Source organism: Trichoderma virens, assembly GCF_000170995.1.
Source record: "Trichoderma virens Gv29-8 chromosome Unknown TRIVIscaffold_82, whole genome shotgun sequence".
In the NCBI taxonomy this organism is placed as follows: domain Eukaryota; kingdom Fungi; phylum Ascomycota; class Sordariomycetes; order Hypocreales; family Hypocreaceae; genus Trichoderma; species Trichoderma virens.
The window spans coordinates 186205-206839 of record NW_014013667.1 but is presented as its reverse complement, the minus strand read 5'-3'; the positions used below and the strand labels follow the sequence as shown (position 1 = coordinate 206839).

Below are 20635 nucleotides of genomic sequence, written 5' to 3'. Positions count from 1 at the left end.
GTTACATCCCTACTTTCTGCTCGTATCGCTACCAGGGCCATTTTTCTAATGTCGCTATTTTCTTCTAGTATCTGATAATGCTGTTATACTCCTCTAGCATCTGCCATCTTCACTGCCTAAGGAAGTAGTTAACTCTAAATTTTGAGACGCGGGCATTTTATCTAATTGGGAATAGTTCTCCAAACTAACGTACACGAAGGCAACTTGCAACTCTAGAACTAATTCTCGCCACATTACAGTCTAGTGCATGAGCTTTAACTTGCATGAATATCGCTCATACCATTAGAAGCATACCGGAAAAGATACAAAAAATACGAGGGTCAGAGGGTGTAGCCTATATGACAAAATAGTCTTATAAATACACATTAACGAGGATAATAACTACTAATTGTAGGCTTCTAGCCTGCCTTTTCAACAGATTCTCGAGTTTTATTTCCTCCTCTTTACCCTCAATAGCGTCAGAAATTGACACAATCCCGAGTTTGAGAGCTTCGGAGGGTGTGAAAGCACCGTATACGTCCACCTCGTCTTGTTGGCCATAGCCCTCGACCGGGAACAACTTGTTCAGCACATAAAAAACAAGTGAGCTGATAAAGAACCCTGCATGGAGAGAGTTAGCAAGCCATCGTGTGCTGACGCCAGACAGAGAAGGGTAATTACCGATCAAGAAAGCCATGTAAAAAAGCAGGTATACTGCTCTGGGTGCATCTTCCGTTCCAATTGGACGTTACAATCAGCCCACCAATCGTCGGTGCCCATCCGCAAAGCCAGGCTGGGATGGCCCTCCAGTTGATGCCGTGCCAGAACCAGTATGAGGAGTCATATGGTCGATACAAATGGCTCACCTGGATCTTCTGATGGCGAAGCAAGAAAAACTATGTGGCCATGATACCCATAATAGGTGACAGGAAAACCGCAAAGGAACTTAGAACGTTGATGAATGCTGAAGCGGAGTTAATGAGCTGCCACGGTTGAACAACCTAGATAGCGACAAATGTAATGATGGCACCGCGGCGGATGTTGATATAATTTGGGAACAGGCCAGCAAGGTCAATGCCCCCTGCAATTACGTTTCCACAAACATTCTGAAACATGGAGGTCAACGCAAAGCCAAAAGAGAGGAAGAAGACGCCAGCTCGACTTTTGGATGAGCCGCGGCCGCTGTCCATCATGACCATCAAAAGGTCGGGTGGATTCCAGTAGACATCGCCATAGATCTTTTGGGCAGCACTGGTGGTGACTAGGCCGCAAAAACAAACGAGCACTCCGACCACAACACCAGAGAGAAACGTCCCGCCGAAGTAGTGCTTCCAATTTCGAGAGTATCTAGAGAAATCACTCCCGTTCGTTAGACCTGCAGCAAAATTCCCTATCATCTGGTTGATACCCATCATGATCAACCAGCTCGAGTTCCAGGAGGACGTTGATGGGATCGTCTGTCCGGTTGTCCAAAGGGGCCCAACTCCCTTAGCCGTGGCAAGTGCCCAGATCATCATAGCCAGCATACCCAGACCACAGCATATGGATGTCAACTGGAAGAGAAGCTTGTATTTCTCGGGCGCGACAAGGAGGAAAGGCGCAGAGAGTACCCAAAAGACAATGAAGCCGACAAACTCATATCTAGTCGCGGGCATGCTCGCAGGTAGAAAGTTAGGCATAGTGGCGAAGGAAGGCCAGATGGCTGTGATGCAGACCGCGGCTAGCTTGCCACCAGTCCAGCATTGCACAGCTGACCAGATGAAATTGAGAAGAATTCGCTGAAGTAAGGGAATATAGGACGCTCTAAGGCCCCATGAAAACCGATTCTATATCGTGAATCCAACGTGATACTGTTTGTAAGCACAAACGTTAGCCCATACGCAGACATAGAAATGTCAGGGTAGTTATTCACTCCAGACTCACTTTGACGTAGTGATCGATCCTTCAAGAGTATCGGAGCCTGATAAAGGTATCCTGGCATGGCACAAGGCAGCAACAACAACAAACCCCAGCGATGGTATTAACAATTCTATCACCGCGATGTTTGCTGCGGCCAGCATCAGCCCAGGTGATGTCGCCAGCGTGACAATCGGAACAACACATTTCGTCAACGCAGTCATGGAACGGGATGCCAACCGGCTCTCGAAAGTAGCTGTCATCCGTCTTTCAGGGCCATTCGGAAAACACGCACCCCCTTGCGTCGATTGGCCAGATGATATGCGCGAGCTGATCCTTGGCTACTACGCTCTAGCTAAGGGCGGTCTGGAAGTCGATGGATCTTTGATCAGCGACATCGACGAAGGCGAGATTAGAACCTACTGCAAGGAGATCAAGGACCGCGGAATTAAGAGTGTGGTCGTAAACGGTGTCTTTAGTCCTGTTGATACAATTGAGCGACAGGAGGAGCGTGCAGCTCAGATTATCCGAGACGAGATTCCTGGCTGCGACGTCGTGTGCTCTAACGAGGTCGCGAATCTTGGCTTTCTGGAGCGAGAGAACGCAGCAATCCTTAATGCGTCAATCCTAAGCTTCGCACGAAAGACAATTCAGTCTTTCCAAGAACCAGTGAAGAAACTCGGTCTTGAATGCCCGGTCTTTATCACACAAAATGACGGGACACTTCTTTCTGGAGAGATGGCCGCCCGCCTCCCTATCCGGACTTTTTCAAGCGGCCCGACAAATAGTATGAGGGGAGCAGCTTTCTTAGTCGGAGAGGGGCTCAACGAGGCCATCATGGTCGTTGACATCGGTGGTACAACTTCAGATGTTGGGCTTCTTCTAGCAAACGGATTTCCAAGACAACAAGCGGCGTATAGTGACTTGGCGGGTGTTCGAATGAACTTTTCCTACCCTGACGTCAAAAGCATTGCGCTAGGCGGTGGTTCTATCGTTAGAAAGGGCGATACAATGACCATTGGACCGGAGAGTGTTGGTTACAAGCTAACCAAGGAAGCTGTGGTATTTGGTGTCCAGGTTCTCACAACGACAGACTGCATCGTGTTATCTGATCCAAACACGACTGTCGGCAACCGAGACTTAGTAAATGGTGCTCTCACAGAAGAGGAGTTGAGAAGATTTAAATCCATTGTCAAGTATAAGCTGGAGAAAGTCATCGACATGATGAAAACATCACCTGGTGATGTTCCTGTGCTTCTTGTAGGAGGCGTAGCGATTATTGCCCCCGACGTTCTAGAGGGAGCAAGTAAGGTCATCAAACCCAAGTTTGCTGAGGTTGCCAATGCCATCGGGGCGGCAACTGCTCGTGTAAGCGCCGTCATTGATACGGTAAAATCGACAGAATCAAAAACTACGACACAATTGCTGGAGGAGATCTCTGCCGAGGCGACTGATAGAGCCGTGGCTGCTGGTGCTGTGCCAAATTCTGTTACCATCGTTGAGATTGAAACAATTCCCTTACAGGCAAGTTTTACAATTCTACTACCTCCAGTTTCGTTGCAGTCATCATTTGTAGTGTGGAATGTAGATTGCGGGACTAGCGACTAACGCGCATTTACAGTACATCGCTAACAAGTCGAGATTCATTGTTCGTGCTGCTGGAGAATTCGACTACTCCAGGACAGACTTGACCACTGTACCTGCTACTAGCACGGATGGAATCGAGCTGGAGATGAGCGCATACGAGAAAACGGCCAAGGCAAAGATTGAAAAAGCAAAATCTGAGTTTCAGAGCGAAGCCGATTTACTCGCCTACAAACCGGAGGTCCGTGAACGAGTGTGGTATATCAATGAAACAGACTTGGGTTGGATCTCGACCGGCTGCTATATCCTTGGTACCGGAGGCGGAGGATCTCCTTATCCAGACATGATTCGTCTTCGTGAGCTGCTTCGGGCCGGTGCCGTAGTTCGAGTTGTCAACCCCTACAACTGGCAGATGATGCTTCAGTGGGCTGTGGCGGTGGAATGGGCAGCCCTACTGTCGGTATTGAGAAACTTCCAGGAGATGAGATGATGAAGCGCAGACTGAGCTTTACAAGATTTGTGATAAGCGCCCAACACATTGCACTGGAGATTGGTGGAGGAAATGGCTTTCAGGGAATGATTCTCGGAGCAAGCCTAAACATGGATATCCCCTGTATCGATGGTGACTGGATGGGCAGAGCTTACCCTGAGAAGAACCAGACAACACCCGTCGTGTTTAACGAGAGGTGTCCAATCTGGTCTCCCGTTGCAATGGCAGATGGAAACGGGAACGTTGTACTTATTCCTAAGGCAACGTCGGATCTACAAGTTGAGCGCGTGCTACGGGCTGGATTGAGTCAGATGGGTTCGCAGACCGGCTGTGCAGACTCTCCCGTAACGGGAGGCGAGATGAAGAGGTGGGTTGTTGAACATGCCATCTCACAGGCCTGGAGAATTGGGAGGGCTGTGAGTAGAGCTCGGTTAACCAATCGGGTCGACAACGTGGCAGAAATGATAATCAATGACTGCGGAGGGCCCAAAGCAGCCAAGGTCATTTGGAAAGGCAAAATCGTCAGTGTTGAACGAACGCTCCGTATGGGCCACGTTTATGGAGAGTGTATCATTGAAGGTGCCGATATTGTCGAGCGGGATGATCCAACGCACGAGAGCCAGGCACAATTCAAGGGTTTCATCAAGATTCCCTTCAAGAACGAGAATATTGCTGCTGTCCGGATGGCATCGGCAGGAGATATTTTGCAAACGGAAAAGCAAGAGGACGTTCTGGCCATTGTACCCGATTTGATTTCTGTGATCGATGCCCAAAATGGCGATGCCATCGGTAGTAAGTGTCTTACCTATCTTTAGATCATATTTGAATGCAAGTTAACTCGTCATAGCGCCTGAATATAGGTACGGCTTGCTTGTTGTTGTTCTTGGAATCGCAGCCAGCGACAGATGGACCGGCACTCAGAGAGGCATTGAGATTGGTGGACCCAAGGGCTTGGGTATGCCACATCTAGAGTATGAGCCTCTTGGTGCTTTTGTTAAGCCGGTGAGCGTCATAGACGAGTTCGATCAAAAATAGGAGCCGTATAGTGAATGTATGAAAGAATATATATGGATAGAAGAACTGAGTGTTGGCGCAATGCTTAGGTATCAACGTAGTGATTATCTACCTTCCAATAACCCAACCTAGCAATACCTATCTCTGGCAAGTACATGTAGCTGTCTACTTGGCTTCTACGGGCGGATGCGTGGGGTTGCTAAGGGATATGCTCTGCTTGCACGAGAAACTCCTCAGGATTAATACTCCATATATTAGAATCATTAACATCATAAATTTTGCTGCTACATTCTCCAGTCATAATATGGACCACATGAACTATCTTGTACTACCTATTGAATAGTTACTGCCCGGCTGCTCGTAGTTGTCTGGGACTTGAACACCACTCTGATATCCGGCACCTTCATACATATTCTGAACACTTTCCTGTACCCAAGTGCGACTAGCTTGTTGCTGTTGCTGCTGCTGGTGTTGCACTGGAGTTGACCGAGGATGATCTCTAGATCTATTTTCATCGTCACTAGCCCCATATGGCCTCGCAGATTGAGAGTTCCATGGTCGCGCAGTGGACAATTCCTCTTGGACATGTATCTGTGGGGGATTAGAATGAATTGGCTGAGGCATGGCCATATTAGGATTCTGGGAGTGCGACGGAGGCTGTTGCTCAAAGTGTTGATTTGTGGAAAATCCATGCTGTTGTGATTGTTGCTGGTAACCTTGTTGCTGGTACCCTTGTTGCTGGTAGCCTTGCTGCTGGTAGCCTTGCTGCTGGAAATTGTTAGACGGCCGGAATCCTTGCTGAGCTGGTGGATACCGTTGAGAATTTGATTGTGACTGATTCTGTGCCCCAAGCATGAATGATGCCTTGTCCATCAGGTTCATGTTGCGTTCAAGCTCCCACAGCGCTCGAAGTCTTGCCTCTTTCGCTCTCCTTGCAGCATTTGTACCATATAGATCGTTCATATACTTGGCAAACTCCAGGTATGCTTCCTGAACTACACTGAAATGTCGCACATCAAGCTTTATCGCAGCATTGGGCTTCTGAACGGCCCTGTGATTGTTGCCTTGGGCCTCGAACTCGGCCAGTGCTAGTGCTGTTTGGCAGGCGTTGCGAATTTGGCGGCCATTCCAGCGCGCATGTTCATGTTTAATAAAGTGCTCACCGGCGAACATGCAAATGTCGGTCTTGTCTAACTGAATAGTCTTTCCCTTCTGGGCAATGCGCTTTTCGATCATTTCCAGGTTAAGCTTGAACACTTGTATTGTTTTCTTGTGGTCAAGCTCGGGATAATACAGGCTGACGTGAATTCGTGATGTGAATGCTTCATCAAAATCGCCAACGCGATTCGTTGTCAAGAAGAGAATGCCATTATAGTACTCCAGGGTGCGAAGGAAGACTAACGTTTCTAGTTAGTCAACTAGCCTTAGAGATGTTTACCATGGATAAAAAGCTCACCGGCTACAAGCCCGTTTCTCACATAATCCTCCCTAGTCCTCTCGGCGAGGAAGATATCAGCCTCATCAAGCAGCAAAATACACCCCCATTTGCTTGCCATGGCGAAATTCGTCTCTAAGGCCTCTTCAACTTCTCTTGCCGTCGACCCAAGGTCGCCTATTTGATACAAAAAGTAAGTCAATATCCCTAAAGAATTCATTTAGAGCTCTTAGAAGCAAATGTTCTTACCACAGGTAATTTGTAGTAGTGGTTTCTGGAAAAGCTCCGCTACTCCCTCTAATGGGGGATATTCATCAGTATCTCGAGTTCGGAATGCAAATTAAGGTTACAAACCAGCTGTAGATGTTTTCCCTACTCCTGGGGCACCATGGAGTAATAAGATAAGACCCTTCCCTAGTGAAATATTAATAATGAATTTCCCAATCTATGACATGATTGAGGCCGCCCACCTTTTCCTTTAACAATGTCAAACTCCTCTTTCTGGGACCTCGAGGATGCCTTTTCGCGAAAATGTTGCGAGATGAGCGACACAATCATATTCCGATGGCCTTCTTCGAGAACAAGGCGGTCAAGAGCGTTACCGGGCTCTACCTCATCGACATTTGGCTCCACTGCTGAATTGTCTCCTACGTCGGTGGGGATGCTCGGGTGGACATCCGTAATATAGGAGAGATCCAATTTTGCTAGGTTGCGATTGTTAGAGATATCACCTTACCGACCAAGAATTTCAATAAGTCACATACCCCATTTTCGACTTCGAAGAACAAAGCCAAATACTCTATGCGACATAATAACAAGCTCATCATCTGAAATTGAACCGACACCGCTCGTATCGGCTTGCACCTCCTTCAAAGGCCGTGGTGAAATTGCGACTGAGGAGTGATCATCGATAGCACGTATCATTGGCAAAAGGCTTTCGATATATTCGGTCGCCTCCTTCTGATCGACAAATGTGTCGTCATACACAAATTCTCCATAGCAGCACGGTCCATGACACGACTGTTGCCCTGAATCTCCTTTGGAACCCTCAGATGATTCGGTAAGCCTGGTAATAACACTTCCTATGCTTGGTTTCCAGTTTGGCTTGTGTCGATCTTCTGGAGCATCTATCGCAGCGGGGATGTCAAAGTCGATGACTACTTGACTTTCAACCTCGTCTCGCGCCTCTAAAGTTAGACCAGAATAGTACATGTGCTTCATCGGGATCACACTCATGAACTTTGCGCCTCGGTTAATGAGATTTTGCCGAAATCTCTGGTCACTCGGAAGATCTTCGACTTGGCCCCATTCTGAATCACTGAAGTCGGCCCGTTTTGTCCGATGAAACCGAAGTGGATAGACTTCAAACGAAGTAACTTCTTTTTCACCCTCGAACGCTTTGATGGAAAACTTTACATATACTGGTCCTAGGTTTGTGCCATCAAAATCGATGTACACGCAATCTAGATCGAAAGTTGTAGATCGTTTCTGAGCTGAAGCATTATCCCACCAAGATCTGGTGTTGACAAACCGATGGGCCGCGCTAGTGGTTCTAATGACCCTGTAAGCTTGCTTGCCGTTGCTTCTAATTACTTCTGTACCTGGTCGGAAAAGATGCCATAGGTCGGAGAAGAAAGCCTTATGATTTTGAAGTCCATCGAGAGCGGACTTCCTGGCTAATATGTCTGAATCAATGAAATTGAGAATGCATTTTAAATGACCCAGCGCTATTAGTGAATCTGCGTCATTTTGTGGGCTGCCTTCTCTTTTATCACCCTCCTGCTGCACGACTTCGTCTAGCGATGCTGTATTACGTGTGTCTATTACAGATCTTAAAGACAGATCTTCGCCGAGGTGCTCATCGTCAGCCGAAACTGATGCTACCATGATGTCCTGTGGTTGTTTTTGTGAAGAAAGAGCGATGTTGCCAACAACTGAGTCTTCTTCTCTGGGTATTGATGCTTTGTTGTGCTTCTTTTCCAACTCTGCATGCCACTGGCGGAGCGTAGGCTCGCAATAGGTAATGGCTTTGAATGGCCTTGTGAAGATCACCGACACAGTTCCTTCCCCGGTCTCATCTAATGACTGCCCGTCCGATCCAAGGATCTTGGCCATGGCTTTCCTCAGAATAGTAGAATTAATCCGTATTCTCTCTGGTAGTTGTAATAGTCCGAGCCCGACGTCTTGTGCAAATTTGCCGTCTTTGAGCCGGTCAGATTTCTGGATTTGACGGGGCTGGTAGTCAAACCAATTTAGAGATTGATCGAGATTACTCTCTTCGATAATAGGCTCCTCCATGAGAACATCAATGGCATGTGCGTCTTTCTCCAATGAATTCGCCAGTTTCTTGAATGCAGACCACTCTAGACGCTTTATTTCTGGCTCCGCATAAAATACGAGGCTGGTCTCCTCCGCTGATTCATTATCGCCGCCTTGGGACTGCTTCGTCTTGTGGGAAATTTTCGATCCCTGAGAGGTATCTGCCGCTTTCGGTTTATGGAATGCAGTATGCTTCCGCCGACGCTCCATTTCTTCTGCTAGGAAAAGACGGTCCAAATCCCACTCAAAATTTTTCCGAAGCCTTTCTCGATGGTAACCGTAATCAATTATTCGATCATACTCATCATGTTCAGTATTATTTTGCTTATCGTGGCCTGCTTCGCAGACGTGGTAGCGATCGAAGGGATCTGGTCTTTCATATCTCTTGTGGGACAAAATATCCCATTGATACGACCACGGTCCATGTGAGCCAGTCTGATATCTCCAATCAGGTATTATATCGCTGATGCCCATGCCCCACTTGCCTGGTCCGCCTTCTGCTTCCCATTCTTTCCGGTGAATGTAAAGGCATTCCTCCATTCGCTTATATTGTTCTAAGTCGGCCATCAGTTTCGGTTTCTTGCTTCCTTCTTCAGCCCCTGGAACTTCCAAGTTTTGACTTGGAGACGACCTTGTGGCTTCGTTCTGGGTTCGCATCTCAAGTTCAGAAATCCGCAACTTAAGAGCTTCAATCTCACTGGTGGAGTCCGCAGGTGTTTGGGATATATTTGGTGCCTCATCTTTTTCTGAACTGATAGTTAAACGTGAGGCGTCGCTTTTGCCATCCTGAAGCTTCGCATCCCTAATAGAGGGTCGCTCAAGTTCAGAGCTATCCCTCATGATAGTCAGTGGGGTTACCGATTTAACAGAGCTTCTTCAGCTAAGGAAAATATATCAAGAATGTTTTGTCTAAAGAAAAATAAATCAAGCGTCGGCCAATGGGTCGGAAGCCTATAAAAGCAACAACATTGGTTTCAATGGAAGTAATATGCGGCGGTATTTCGGCATAAACTGCGGAGGCGAGGCGCACACCTGCTTCAATCTGCGTTCTCAGAGCCTCATACGCCTGCATTGGCCCCCAAATATCTAAAATGGATGCACGCGAAACACAGTAGGGTGATTCGTTTTGTCCAACCAAAGAGCACTTCTTTTAGGGTGGAGGCAGCAGGCAACAGGCCTTTGCCTTGAATATCACATTTGATAGAGCGAGGCTGTCACAATAAGGCGTCCAGAATGTAACTTTAGCTGCATATGCGTAAGGACTGTAGGAATCCTATCCAATCCTTCGATTTTACAAAGTGCACGTGGATGATTTGTGCATAGTGCTTTGCATTTAGGCTGACGACCCCTCATTTGCCTTGTTGTCTGGCTCATTTGCCTGACAGCAGCACAGTACGAGGCGTATTCTGGGTAGTGTAGTTGCTTACCTAGACATATTGACCTCTTAGATCTTCCTGGAGATATTTGGCTAATGTAGAGAGAGTTATTTACAATACGGCTGGACCAACTCGCCAAGTGTCATCTGCAGCCACTCCTAACATCACGATAAGCTAACTGGATGCCCAAATAATAATTCCGTGAATTCAAACCGACTCAACTATGCTAAAGCAGCAATGCCAGAAAGCCCAGAATATGGCGAATAATGACCCATTATCAGATGGCAGTTCTCGGCCAGCGGCTGTCGATTTCATCGACAATCGGCTGCCAAAGTACCACCCGGCTTTTATAAACTCGTCATGTCATTATGATGCAGAAGATGGGAAATATATTCCGAACACTCAAGACACTTCATCCACCGAAAAAAGCAGCGCAGTATCTTTGAGTGACTCCTCTACTAAATTGGAACCCCGTATTCCGTCTCCAAGACCAAATTGGACAAATATCGAGGCCTTGAAGTCGTGGAATAATCTCTTCCCCGCCGCTCTAAGTAGGCTTATCTCAACGTCGCAAGAGCCTAGTGGGCGTTCAAAAACAGAGCATAGCATTCGGCAAGGTAAAAATGATTGGAACGCTGTCTATAATACACTTGAAAATGCAAGAGCCAAATATGAACAATCGAACAAGATGGCAGGACTGTTGCGCAAGACTGGTGAGAACATAGCTCCCGTTGCGCAGGCCCTAAAAATCGCCTCAAACATGGACCCTGGTAGTCCTTATTCAACGCCCATCTTAGGAGTTGTCAGTATTTTCTTGGACGTAAGACACAAGTTCTAACACGACCCAACAGTAGGCGGATCGTGGTATTGATGCACGTTGATCTAGGCCGTGAAAACTGCTGCAAGCGTTCGCCAACAAGTTCTCGAAGAGTTCAACGATATCATTCCCAAAATTTATGACATTGAGTTCTTTCTGGTTACGTTTCCAGACGACCATAATATCTCAAACGCATCACTCGATCTCACCGTTACGATACTTCTCGCAATCGAGCAAACCATTGGCTTCTTCATCAGCAATCGCTGTAAGTTAACGCAAACCATTTAATAGAATATGTCGCAGAATTAACGATCAGTGTTTATATGAAAAGTTGTCCGAGGTGTTAAGGCCATGGGCATGGGAGCCAGTTACGAAACCGATCTGCTCAAAAGCCTCAACACCATTAAGGCCAAAAGCAAAACACTATTAGAGGAAGCCGATAAGTCACAAATGCACAAATTTGACCGACGTACGTATCACTCTACGGAATTGTCTCATTTAATAACACATCTGACTTTTGAGCTCCTCTCAAGATTCCCAGATGATGGAGAGGGGCCAACAACAAGTAATACAAGGTCAAGCACATTTACTCAATACTGTTCGATCACTACTCATAGACCACGAGAAGCAAAAGAAAGAGGTACGAGAAAAAGACCAGGAGATACAACGAATGCACAGTGAGCCACACCACCTTTTACTTTGACCGCTCCTATTCTCAGAATGATAAAATTGTATGTAGTGAAACTTGAGCACTCTTTACAAACAATCACCACTCTGACCATCCAAAATGAAACTCTGCGCAGCATCTCGCCGATCCAGAGTAGTATGTGGCTTCCACCACCTCATAGGCCAACGCCAGCTCATGCGTGGTATCTGAACCAAGATACTCTGCGTTGGATGATGAAAATCGCGGACGCCGACCTCATTGATGTCTCTGTCATCAACAACAAGAAGGATTCACTGGCTGCAAAAGACATTGCACAGGCCGAGCAAATTGTTCATACACAGATATTCTGCAACTGGATAGTGTCACCAAACTCTGCAAAAATGATGGTTCACTGGGATCTCCAGCCACCAAAGATTGTCGCAGGCATCTCACCCCTCTCTCTCTTTTGCAGTACAATAACGCAAGGTTTACGAATCAAACAGCGCATTTTATCCGTACTGTGGTTCTGTGGGCGACATATTGACCCGAGCGAGGTTGGCGAGCAAGTAGGTGGCCACTGCATGCTTGCCAGCCTTATAGATCAGCTATTGCGACAACATACATTTGACACGAGGTCGCTATCCAGCAGCTTCAATATGGCAAGCTTGCAACAAAACGATTATAATGAATTGATGGGCCTATTTGAATGGCTTGTGAAAGAATTGCCCAATACTACGACACTATTCTGCATCATCGACGGCGTAGCGCTGTTTGAGCGAGAAGAGCATTGGGGACAAAGTGCCCCGGTATTTTTAAAGATGGTCAATCTGACCAATGATCCGACTGTACCAGCTGTAGTTAAAGTTTTGTTCACAAGCACACCGGGGACTGGCATGGTGAGAGGGGCATTTGAACAGGAAGATTTGATCTTGGAAGTTGGTAACTTACCCAGGTGGGCGTCAGCACCAAGTGAGGAGCGTATGACTCGAGAGCTTGGTGGCTGAAATACCCGATGGCTGCATTAGACATGAATGCTTAATGCATAGTATAGTGATAAGTTCAATATAACTTTTTTAAGAAAAAAAAAAAAGTCCTCTCAGTTCGATGGTTGCATATCCCATGGGTCATAGCGATATTAGCATAGATTGGCATAAGCAATGAATTGGGTTTTGGCGACCTTATCCGCGCAAACTTCGTGTCTTCTTTTTCGACAGTCCCTATAACCTAATGTCAAAGAAATATCCGTTTAAGCTCTCTAAACTTTAGACCATTAACGCGAAAGGTTATCTCCCACCCAGACAACTAGTCTACCATATTGTCCTCCCAAAGTGGTTCAGGTTCATCATCAGTCTGCCTGCCATCATAGGTTACTTCTAGCTAGATACTCTTTGAATGTTAGTTTGAAAATATGGCAACTTTATCCCTAGGTCTGTAGTTATCCGTCACGTTGATCGACAATCTCTTCGACTCTAATGTTATCTTCGAGCTGGACCAAATAACGTTATGGCTCGGTCAGTTGATCGTACAGTCAAGAGCCTCACCAGAATCTATGTCAATAAGGCTTACTTCGAGAAGGGCAGGTGTGTCCTCTTTCCAAGATGCTTGAGCTCTCAATTGACCCAACTCTGAATCATCCCGCCTCGCGTATGACCATGCGGCTTGCGTTCAGGGGTTATATCTAAAGTACTCTTTTTGAGTCATACACTGAAAGAATTAGAACGCAAGTTACAAGTTTGACTGACGTTCTGTGCGCGAATATTTCGAATGAAGGAATGTACGATTTCCTGGGCTCGTGGAAAGTGAGAACAAGATAGACATATTTGATATTCGCGCAATATTACTCAAAATTTTTACAATATCACAAATTCTTATATTATTTATTTTATATATTCTTTTATACATTAAGCTAGTGTTAAAGTTGAAAATTGAATTATATTTTTCGCGCAACTCAAAATTATATACATGTAGATGTGTGTATCCACGTGTGAGCATGTGTCTGTCTATTTTAATTTATCTTCCTCCAAAATTTTGCCCCTTTTCTGCCGGCCTAAGAATCTACGTAAGTTAGTACAATATTTGCAATCTCTCAATAAAACATTATTAGTAGTACTAAATTACATACCTGAAACGAACACGTAAGAGTTTCATCGACTGACAACATTGCAGCTGCATTATCATACTCTCCCTTCCAATTTGGAGCCCCCCATATTGTTAGCAGCTGTTTGTCTGAAAAGAATTCATAGCCATCTTCAACAAATTGATGGCTTCGGACAATAAGATCGAAGTCGTGTTTCTGTAAAAAGCGAGATACAACGTCTGGTCCAAACGTAAACGAGACTTCCTGATTATTCCCAGACCATCCTAAGATGTTACTGCCAGGATTACTCCAGAGGAGATCACACACAAGTCCACAATCAGGTATCTTTGCTAATTAGTGAGATAAATCAGCGAAAAGTGCTTAGAGAGACTTACATCTGTTGGTCGCACAACCCTTCGGATCTGTTCCATTGAGTTCAGGTCTGGACTCAAGCCTCCGTGAGCGCAAAATATTTTTTCATCAACGATAGCAGCCAACGGCATGCAATTGAATAGATCCACAAACGTTTCCCATAATTTGATATTATATCGTTTCATGCATTCGTCGTAGAATCCATTAATTCGACTTTCAGAAGCTGTTTCGTTGTTTCCTCGTAATAGAAAAAAAGTCTCTGGATATTTGATTTTATAGGCAAGAACCAAACAAATTGTTTCGATAGACTGATTTCCATAACCGACATAGTTACCTAATAAAACATAGTTTGCTAGTGGAGGAAAACCTCCATATTCAAAATTTCGAAGGACATCATAGTATTGTCCATGGAGATCACCCATTAACTGACCATAATGTTAGCCAGTGCAGCATATTGATTGAATATCTATTCATACCTTAAGCGGAGTGTCCAATTCTAGAAGCGTAGGCTGGGTTATAAAGACTTCCCGTGCCTTCCTGCAAAGTAGTCGTATTTCTCTTTCCAGCAGTTGAACTCGCCGTCCAGGTCTAGAACCTTTGACTTCCAAGAGTCGATCGATGATCAAATCTAGGTCGATCTCGACGGTGGCTGTATCGGCTCCAGTGAATTTACTTCCAATAGCCAATTCTGAAGAAGAACCAGCTCCGGATAATAGTTCCGCAATATATGCATCATCCGCGGAATTGCTAGATATGCCGGGGCATTTGGCTAGATTGGGGTATAATGCTTCCAGTTTGTCCCCGCGTCTATCTTCGATGTCCTGTGAGCTCGGATTATAATGTGACATTATGAGTTATAGCATATCGGTTCGATGCAACAAATATATATATTGTGCCAACGTTTTCCTCTAAAGGAATCCCGTCGATGGAGATTTCCCTGCGCATATTGTGTTTTCAAGTGCGTCTATTGTGAAATCCCGCTGATCGACCCCTCGTTTGCGGATGAAAGGTGCAGCCGGTGGTGCCAGCCGATTGGATATCAAGCGAGCGAAATGAGGGGCGCAGGTCTTACGACATTCATTTTGTAGTTCGAATAATCGTTCACCGATACGTACCAAGGACATCCTTCAGGGTCATTGCTGCCTTTACAACTAAGCATATGAAAACTCAAGGATGAGCGGTCTGGAGTTTATAGTCGGCACAGTGCTCGCCGCCCTGCCTCTCGCACTCGAGGCCCACGACCGCTCAGGACGAGTATGCCAGTTATACTGTAGATATCACATAAATGCTACATGTACCTAAGATTGTTATAGGTAGGCAGGTACCTAAGTATACAAAGCTTCAGTTAACAGCTCCAAGTACACCTATCGATACCCTGCCTCAAAAAATCCACAAAGTCATCCACGCCCTGCGGCTCATTAATCCAATGACCTCCATCTTCATAATTATGAAACCTAACGCTGAGGCCAAGTTGGGCCATAAAATTTCGCAGGAGAAAGCCACTTTGAATGTTAATAATCTCGTCATCGTCACAATGCTCAAGCAGAATTGGTGTTGACGTCAGTTGCTGTAGTGACAAAGACGTCTGTTGTTTGGTTGCGCCGTCAAGGTATAGTCGCTGCATAGCAGCTAGCTTTCCACCAGTATCTTCTTCCTTGATGAGTTCGATATCTGACGCAGCTTGGTTGAAGAGCGGTAGCCAACTGGAGAACCCGCAGAGGCCGGCGAAACCTCCTCTACCATCAGCGAAGAACGCGGCTAAAGCACTGAAAGAAAAAGAAAACGTCAGTGACGCTCTGCAAATTGGATTGGGGGATTCAACTCACGTTGCAAACCCTTGGCTAATTCCGCCAAGAAATATTCTATTTCTTGGCACAAGTATCTCTTCCTCTCTGATCAACTCAGCGATTAGACCAACACTTGACTGCAAACCTGGGATTTGTAACTCGATGCGCTCCTGCTGATCCTCCACACTCCACATATCGAACCACTGGGACATTTCAATATCGAAGCGCTTGGCATACAAGGCCTTGGCTTGTGGGAAAATCCATCTGACTGTGGGAAAGAGAGCCGGCAGCGTTCGGTCTGGCTCGGTACCTGTGGCCTCACACTCAAAAAACTCGGATGCGAACTCTTGTGCTTCGCTATCTCGGCCATGCAACAAAATGACCGTGTGTGTGTGCCCTGTAGAGGGGCCGGCGACAAATGGTAAGGCAGGCATCTTAGAATAGAAATGAGATATGAAGCTGCAAAAAATGTGTAGATGCTCGATTTGTCAGACAGATAGATGGCTGGTTGGAATCTGGGTGTGTAAGAGATGGAGATATGGATGGAGGAGGAACTGCGTAGCCATATATTTATAGTCCTCGGTCTCCGGCATCTTCCCTGCAAAATTAGCTTCTTCTGATTCGCTATCAAACTTTGTTCTACCTTCACCTAGCTTTTAGGCTAGGCACGTCGCAAATTATACTTCACCATTGAGTTCAATACCTACCAGCCTTATGTACACAGCAGGAGATGAATCAGTAACCGTTTCATATTGGTAGGTAGGTAGTTATTGAGAAGTACGTGTACCTTGGCAGTAATGGTAAAAGAACATGACTCATTCTAGCGCGATGGCACTGGAAGCTCAGAATCGCGCCATTAATAATAAAAACATGGAAGAGATACATGTGGTGTAGCTCTCTCGGGATTTAAACGAAGGATCACAATGTGGTATAATTAGTACATCATAATTCTCATTCCAAATATTCACCGCTACCAGTATATGATGCTCCAATGAAGGCATGCGGATGCAGTAACATATGGCATAAAGGTCATGACCTATAAACATTGGAGAAATAAACAATAAACGCGGGATCTATAGAATACATAGCATGGAATTTTGCACTTTGCAACGTACGGAAATGACGATTAGATGCTTGACTGAATCTTGAGAAATATATACTGCTGTGGAAATGTCCATAGTATTAACCTCCACTGTGAAGTAGATCTAACGGAGGTATTATGTGTAAGAACAAGGCTAACAATTCTTCTAGACATACATTTACAAAGACATAGGTGTCATTAGATGTCATCTTTGAACGTCAGGCCAGGTGACCTATTTGCTGTTAATAAAACGGGCCTTTAATCAGAAGAGCTGGCATACTAACCTCCCAAATATCGAGAGTCAAGTCCAAGCCATTTCGCCTGACAAGAGCTGTGCTGACCATGTAATTCATGTAAAAGTATTTCTCAGCTCCAGTTAAGAAAGAAGGCCTGAGATACATCTTGGTGGGTAAGTCTGTTTCGGATCCAGTGGCAGGTGAAACGCCAGTGGCTTGAACATAAATGATAGAACCGTCGGTGAGTTTGAACTGGTACCGTCCATCGATGTGAATATGATTGGTAGAGTCAACCCATGCCCAATCACCTGCTGGTAGTGCAAGTTGGCCTATATTTGTGTTAATATGGGGTTTAAATGGCCAGGCCTAATTGTTGAGGAATGCACATACCCTCAAAATCAGGGCCGGTAATGTTCCCTGCTTGTGTTGCGGTGATGATAGGGCTACCAGTGGGTGTATTGCCGACGATGAGGAAATCACCAAAAGTTAGATGCATTGTTCCAAAGTAACTAACATTTGGCGTAGGTGTATTTTGGATGTTATGACCAAGTGAGAAGGCAACATTTGCAACGAGCAACAGTAGGGGCTGTAATAATCGGACGGCCATGGTGATGTTCTTTAGATTTGGAGTGAGAAAAGATGTGATTGCTGTTTTTCAATTGAATTGATTGAGGTGATGTTTAATGCAGAAGTAGGCGAACAGCTGGCCCTTTTATATACACACTGGACACTGGCCGGAGGAATTGTAGACTTCCGGGATGGCGGAACCTGACAGCACTTCTGCATACGTATGGCATTATAAATCAGATGTGGAATTTCCATCACCGTACGAAATAGTAAGGCCATTCATAGCCTGTCGCTGAAATGAAAAATCTTTGTTCTGCGAATACCTTGTACCGTACTGAGACGATGTTCCGACAGAGAGCGGTTAAAGGCTGCGGTGTCGGCTTTTCAGGGGTTTTTCTGTGGGTATTTGCACGTCTGCTTACATGTACTTTGTCAAAATGAGCAGAGCACTGCCACATTATGGTTCGCGAAAGTGGCAATCCCAGCGAAAGCGTGGACCTCAAGTGTCATGATAAGACGCAGAGGAAATATCTTCATTTACCATTACTTACGTAGAAAGACGGTTCTTTGAGTATCCCCGACTATCGACAGGTCCTGCTATCATCGATATATCCATCTAGCATCTGCTATCTGCCTAGGTAACCGTGAATTTGAGGCACGAGATGGTTGATTGCCAACTTGACGTGCTGGATAGCCACACTCTAATTAAAATCTTATCTCGTTGAATGGTCCAATTAAAATTCCAGAATGAAGAGGCATCATTATATCATAACTTCCATGCAGAACAAAATTCGAAGTAATTCTAAGCGTCGGAAAAAGTAGTGAACCGGAAAAGAGTTTCTCCACAGTCGTTAATGGGTTGCTTTACGTGTGTTTAATACTCATTGCTCTACTATTTTTACACAATAGCCTAGCTAGAATGCTCTGATTAATTAAACAGGCAGTTTAACATAGTATTCGCCGTAATTTTGCAGCTGGGTACATATTCAAGATTATAATGAATCATTTGAAAGCTTATAAAATGGTTCTGAATGTATTTTTCCATTCATTAGCTTAGAGTTTTAACGTAAATGAAAGAGCTGAAGACTTGTGAATTAAAGTTCCTCCTGAGAATGCTAAAAACTAATTCTAAGTAACCGTTTCTTTATACAGGCGCCAGCCAGCCTCGAGTCGTTTAAAATAACCATACAATACAAAGCGTTCTAGAGAATCACGGAGAAGGGCAGGGCTATGGTGATATTTGGAAGAAAGGTATCAAATATGGGATAAGCGAACTACATTTCTCCATTCAACAGAACATTTCGCCCGAGCCATGTGTCTCAGAAAGATCGTAGCCTTTCCCAATTAGACACCGGCATAGACGAAGCCAATACTGCAACGGAACGACTTTGTATTGGCGTACCAATAATCGTAATCGCTAACCTAGCTAGTGTGAGTAGTATATGCAGTACCTCCACAATTATTCTGAGAGTAAAACTGGCATTGCACTGATTTAAAAAGTCAGAACCATACTCTCACTATCAGAAACCATTGTACTTACTGTTGATTCTCAAGGCGCCGTTTCCCATGTTACCCCAGTAGCTGCCCCAACTGAGGCACTGATTAACCGGCATACCGGGGCCATAAGCTCTTCCACAGCTTGCCCAATTACTTATCCATGTTAAAGAACCGCTATGCACCGCCAAAGCTGGTGACAAACGCTTTACTGTTACCACAAGCCCAGAACCATAGTGATTGTCCATCGTTAGAGTTCGGAGACTGTCCCGTCGTTTGCCTTGACACAAATTCTGACACGTCCTGCTCAAGAGCAGCTGCTGGCAGAGCACTCGCGGAAGGTCCGTACAGCAGACCAATCATGGCGATGGAGCGGTAATCGAAGTACATTGTATGGAGAGAAAGTGAAATATTTAATGAAACAACATTTGAAGCCTAGCAATTACGAATAATAAATATGACTTTAGTCAATAAATGACTGTCTGAAATAGATTGGCGGGATTCTAAAGATTATATTGGATAAAAGATTCTCGTTGTTTTAAATATAATTTCGAGTGATGGGGGTCCTCACAATCCCCTCCGTTAAACAAGACCTCCTTACAATAGTGGAGGAAGGTTGATATCCCCTGAAGCTTTCAAGATTACTTCTGCTCGCTGCTGTTTACTATCTAATTCATCAGGAACCGATCAGCAGACTGCATTTTTAAGCAGCATTTAGACATAAAGTATTGATAAAGTAGTTCAAAGTCCGATTTATGAGTGATTATTAATAACTCATGATAAATCAACAAGTTACCCTAGCGGTCATTTTGAAAAATATGCCCAGTGCGGAACACATATGCAGTCAGCCAATTACCCCCTATTTTACTATCCTTGGACGAGCCTCACTTAAAATAAACTGAATTTCTTCGTTTACTCATAAAATTATGGGACACCTCTATTCTTCTCACCCAGAAAAGACATGATCAACAACTACTCCTTCATGTCGTCCATTACTCGTGGATTTGCTTTGTATCACTGTGGAATGGCGATCCACTTCATATGATATCTATCTAAGCACTCTAAATCCAACTTAGCTCACAAAGCAGAGATGTTCATATGTGTTTAAAAAGGTATCCATAATCCTACATTTAGCTGTATCTTGTGGAATAGGACAGAAGGAAGTCATCCCCAAGTTTTGTTTAGATCAATTGCCTTGACAGTTCAGATATATGACTCAGACATGATCAAGTTTAATAGCTTATACATTTCTGGATACCCGAGCGAAACTTGGTTTTATTCCATATCCCATGGCAAAACCCATTTTCTCATTCGCCTATGAAAGTGTGCAGCAATGCTTTGGAAATGTCGTCATAATCCAATGCTGGCTCAATTACAAAAGCTACGCTACGTCACCGTCATATCTCTTCATAAATACCAAAATCGTACTTGCTCACCTCAAAGCATATTGAATTTGACCTGTTTC

The 20635-nt window shown here is 45.0% G+C and overlaps 8 protein-coding genes across 8 annotated transcripts; 2 read left to right on the top strand and 6 right to left on the bottom strand.

Annotated features, from left to right (window-relative positions):
• Positions 1-274: 274 nt before the first annotated feature.
• TRIVIDRAFT_193219 (uncharacterized protein) lies at positions 275-1960 on the bottom strand (the record flags this gene model as incomplete). The annotated part of the gene is made up of 5 exons (XM_014098491.1): positions 275-334; positions 473-708; positions 743-875; positions 993-1729; positions 1903-1960. 5 exons carry the CDS (start codon positions 1958-1960, stop codon positions 275-277), a joined length of 1224 nt encoding a protein of 407 aa, XP_013953966.1.
• A 59-nt stretch (positions 1961-2019) lies between these two features.
• On the top strand, positions 2020-4984 carry TRIVIDRAFT_68231 (uncharacterized protein; the record flags this gene model as incomplete). The annotated part of the gene is made up of 4 exons (XM_014098490.1): positions 2020-3459; positions 3497-3815; positions 3872-4741; positions 4797-4984. 4 exons carry the CDS (start codon positions 2020-2022, stop codon positions 4982-4984), a joined length of 2817 nt encoding a protein of 938 aa, XP_013953965.1.
• An 861-nt stretch (positions 4985-5845) lies between these two features.
• TRIVIDRAFT_156071 (uncharacterized protein) lies at positions 5846-9557 on the bottom strand (the record flags this gene model as incomplete). The annotated part of the gene is made up of 5 exons (XM_014098489.1): positions 5846-6360; positions 6420-6605; positions 6851-7102; positions 7163-8180; positions 8331-9557. Coding segments are annotated over 5 exons (3198 nt in total), but the record flags the coding sequence as incomplete, so codon positions are not given.
• A 792-nt stretch (positions 9558-10349) lies between these two features.
• On the top strand, positions 10350-12560 carry TRIVIDRAFT_155696 (uncharacterized protein; the record flags this gene model as incomplete). Its single annotated transcript, XM_014098488.1, has 5 exons — positions 10350-10892; positions 10980-11175; positions 11242-11379; positions 11444-11550; positions 11661-12560. The coding sequence occupies 5 exons, from the start codon at positions 10350-10352 to the stop codon at positions 12558-12560; spliced, it is 1884 nt and encodes a 627-aa protein (XP_013953963.1).
• A 1006-nt stretch (positions 12561-13566) lies between these two features.
• Positions 13567-15142, bottom strand: TRIVIDRAFT_193217 (uncharacterized protein; the record flags this gene model as incomplete). Its single annotated transcript, XM_014098487.1, has 5 exons — positions 13567-13611; positions 13679-13978; positions 14029-14430; positions 14482-14693; positions 15121-15142. The coding sequence occupies 5 exons, from the start codon at positions 15140-15142 to the stop codon at positions 13567-13569; spliced, it is 981 nt and encodes a 326-aa protein (XP_013953962.1).
• Positions 15143-15350: 208 nt separating this feature from the next.
• TRIVIDRAFT_193216 (uncharacterized protein) lies at positions 15351-16226 on the bottom strand (the record flags this gene model as incomplete). Its single annotated transcript, XM_014098486.1, has 2 exons — positions 15351-15741; positions 15832-16226. The coding sequence occupies 2 exons, from the start codon at positions 16224-16226 to the stop codon at positions 15351-15353; spliced, it is 786 nt and encodes a 261-aa protein (XP_013953961.1).
• Positions 16227-17078: 852 nt separating this feature from the next.
• On the bottom strand, positions 17079-17716 carry TRIVIDRAFT_224443 (uncharacterized protein; the record flags this gene model as incomplete). Its single annotated transcript, XM_014098485.1, has 3 exons — positions 17079-17105; positions 17158-17438; positions 17500-17716. 3 exons carry the CDS (start codon positions 17714-17716, stop codon positions 17079-17081), a joined length of 525 nt encoding a protein of 174 aa, XP_013953960.1.
• A 1162-nt stretch (positions 17717-18878) lies between these two features.
• Positions 18879-19560, bottom strand: TRIVIDRAFT_203349 (uncharacterized protein; the record flags this gene model as incomplete). The annotated part of the gene is made up of 4 exons (XM_014098484.1): positions 18879-18904; positions 19079-19102; positions 19217-19314; positions 19376-19560. The coding sequence occupies 4 exons, from the start codon at positions 19558-19560 to the stop codon at positions 18879-18881; spliced, it is 333 nt and encodes a 110-aa protein (XP_013953959.1).
• Between the last annotated feature and the right edge of the window lie 1075 nt (positions 19561-20635).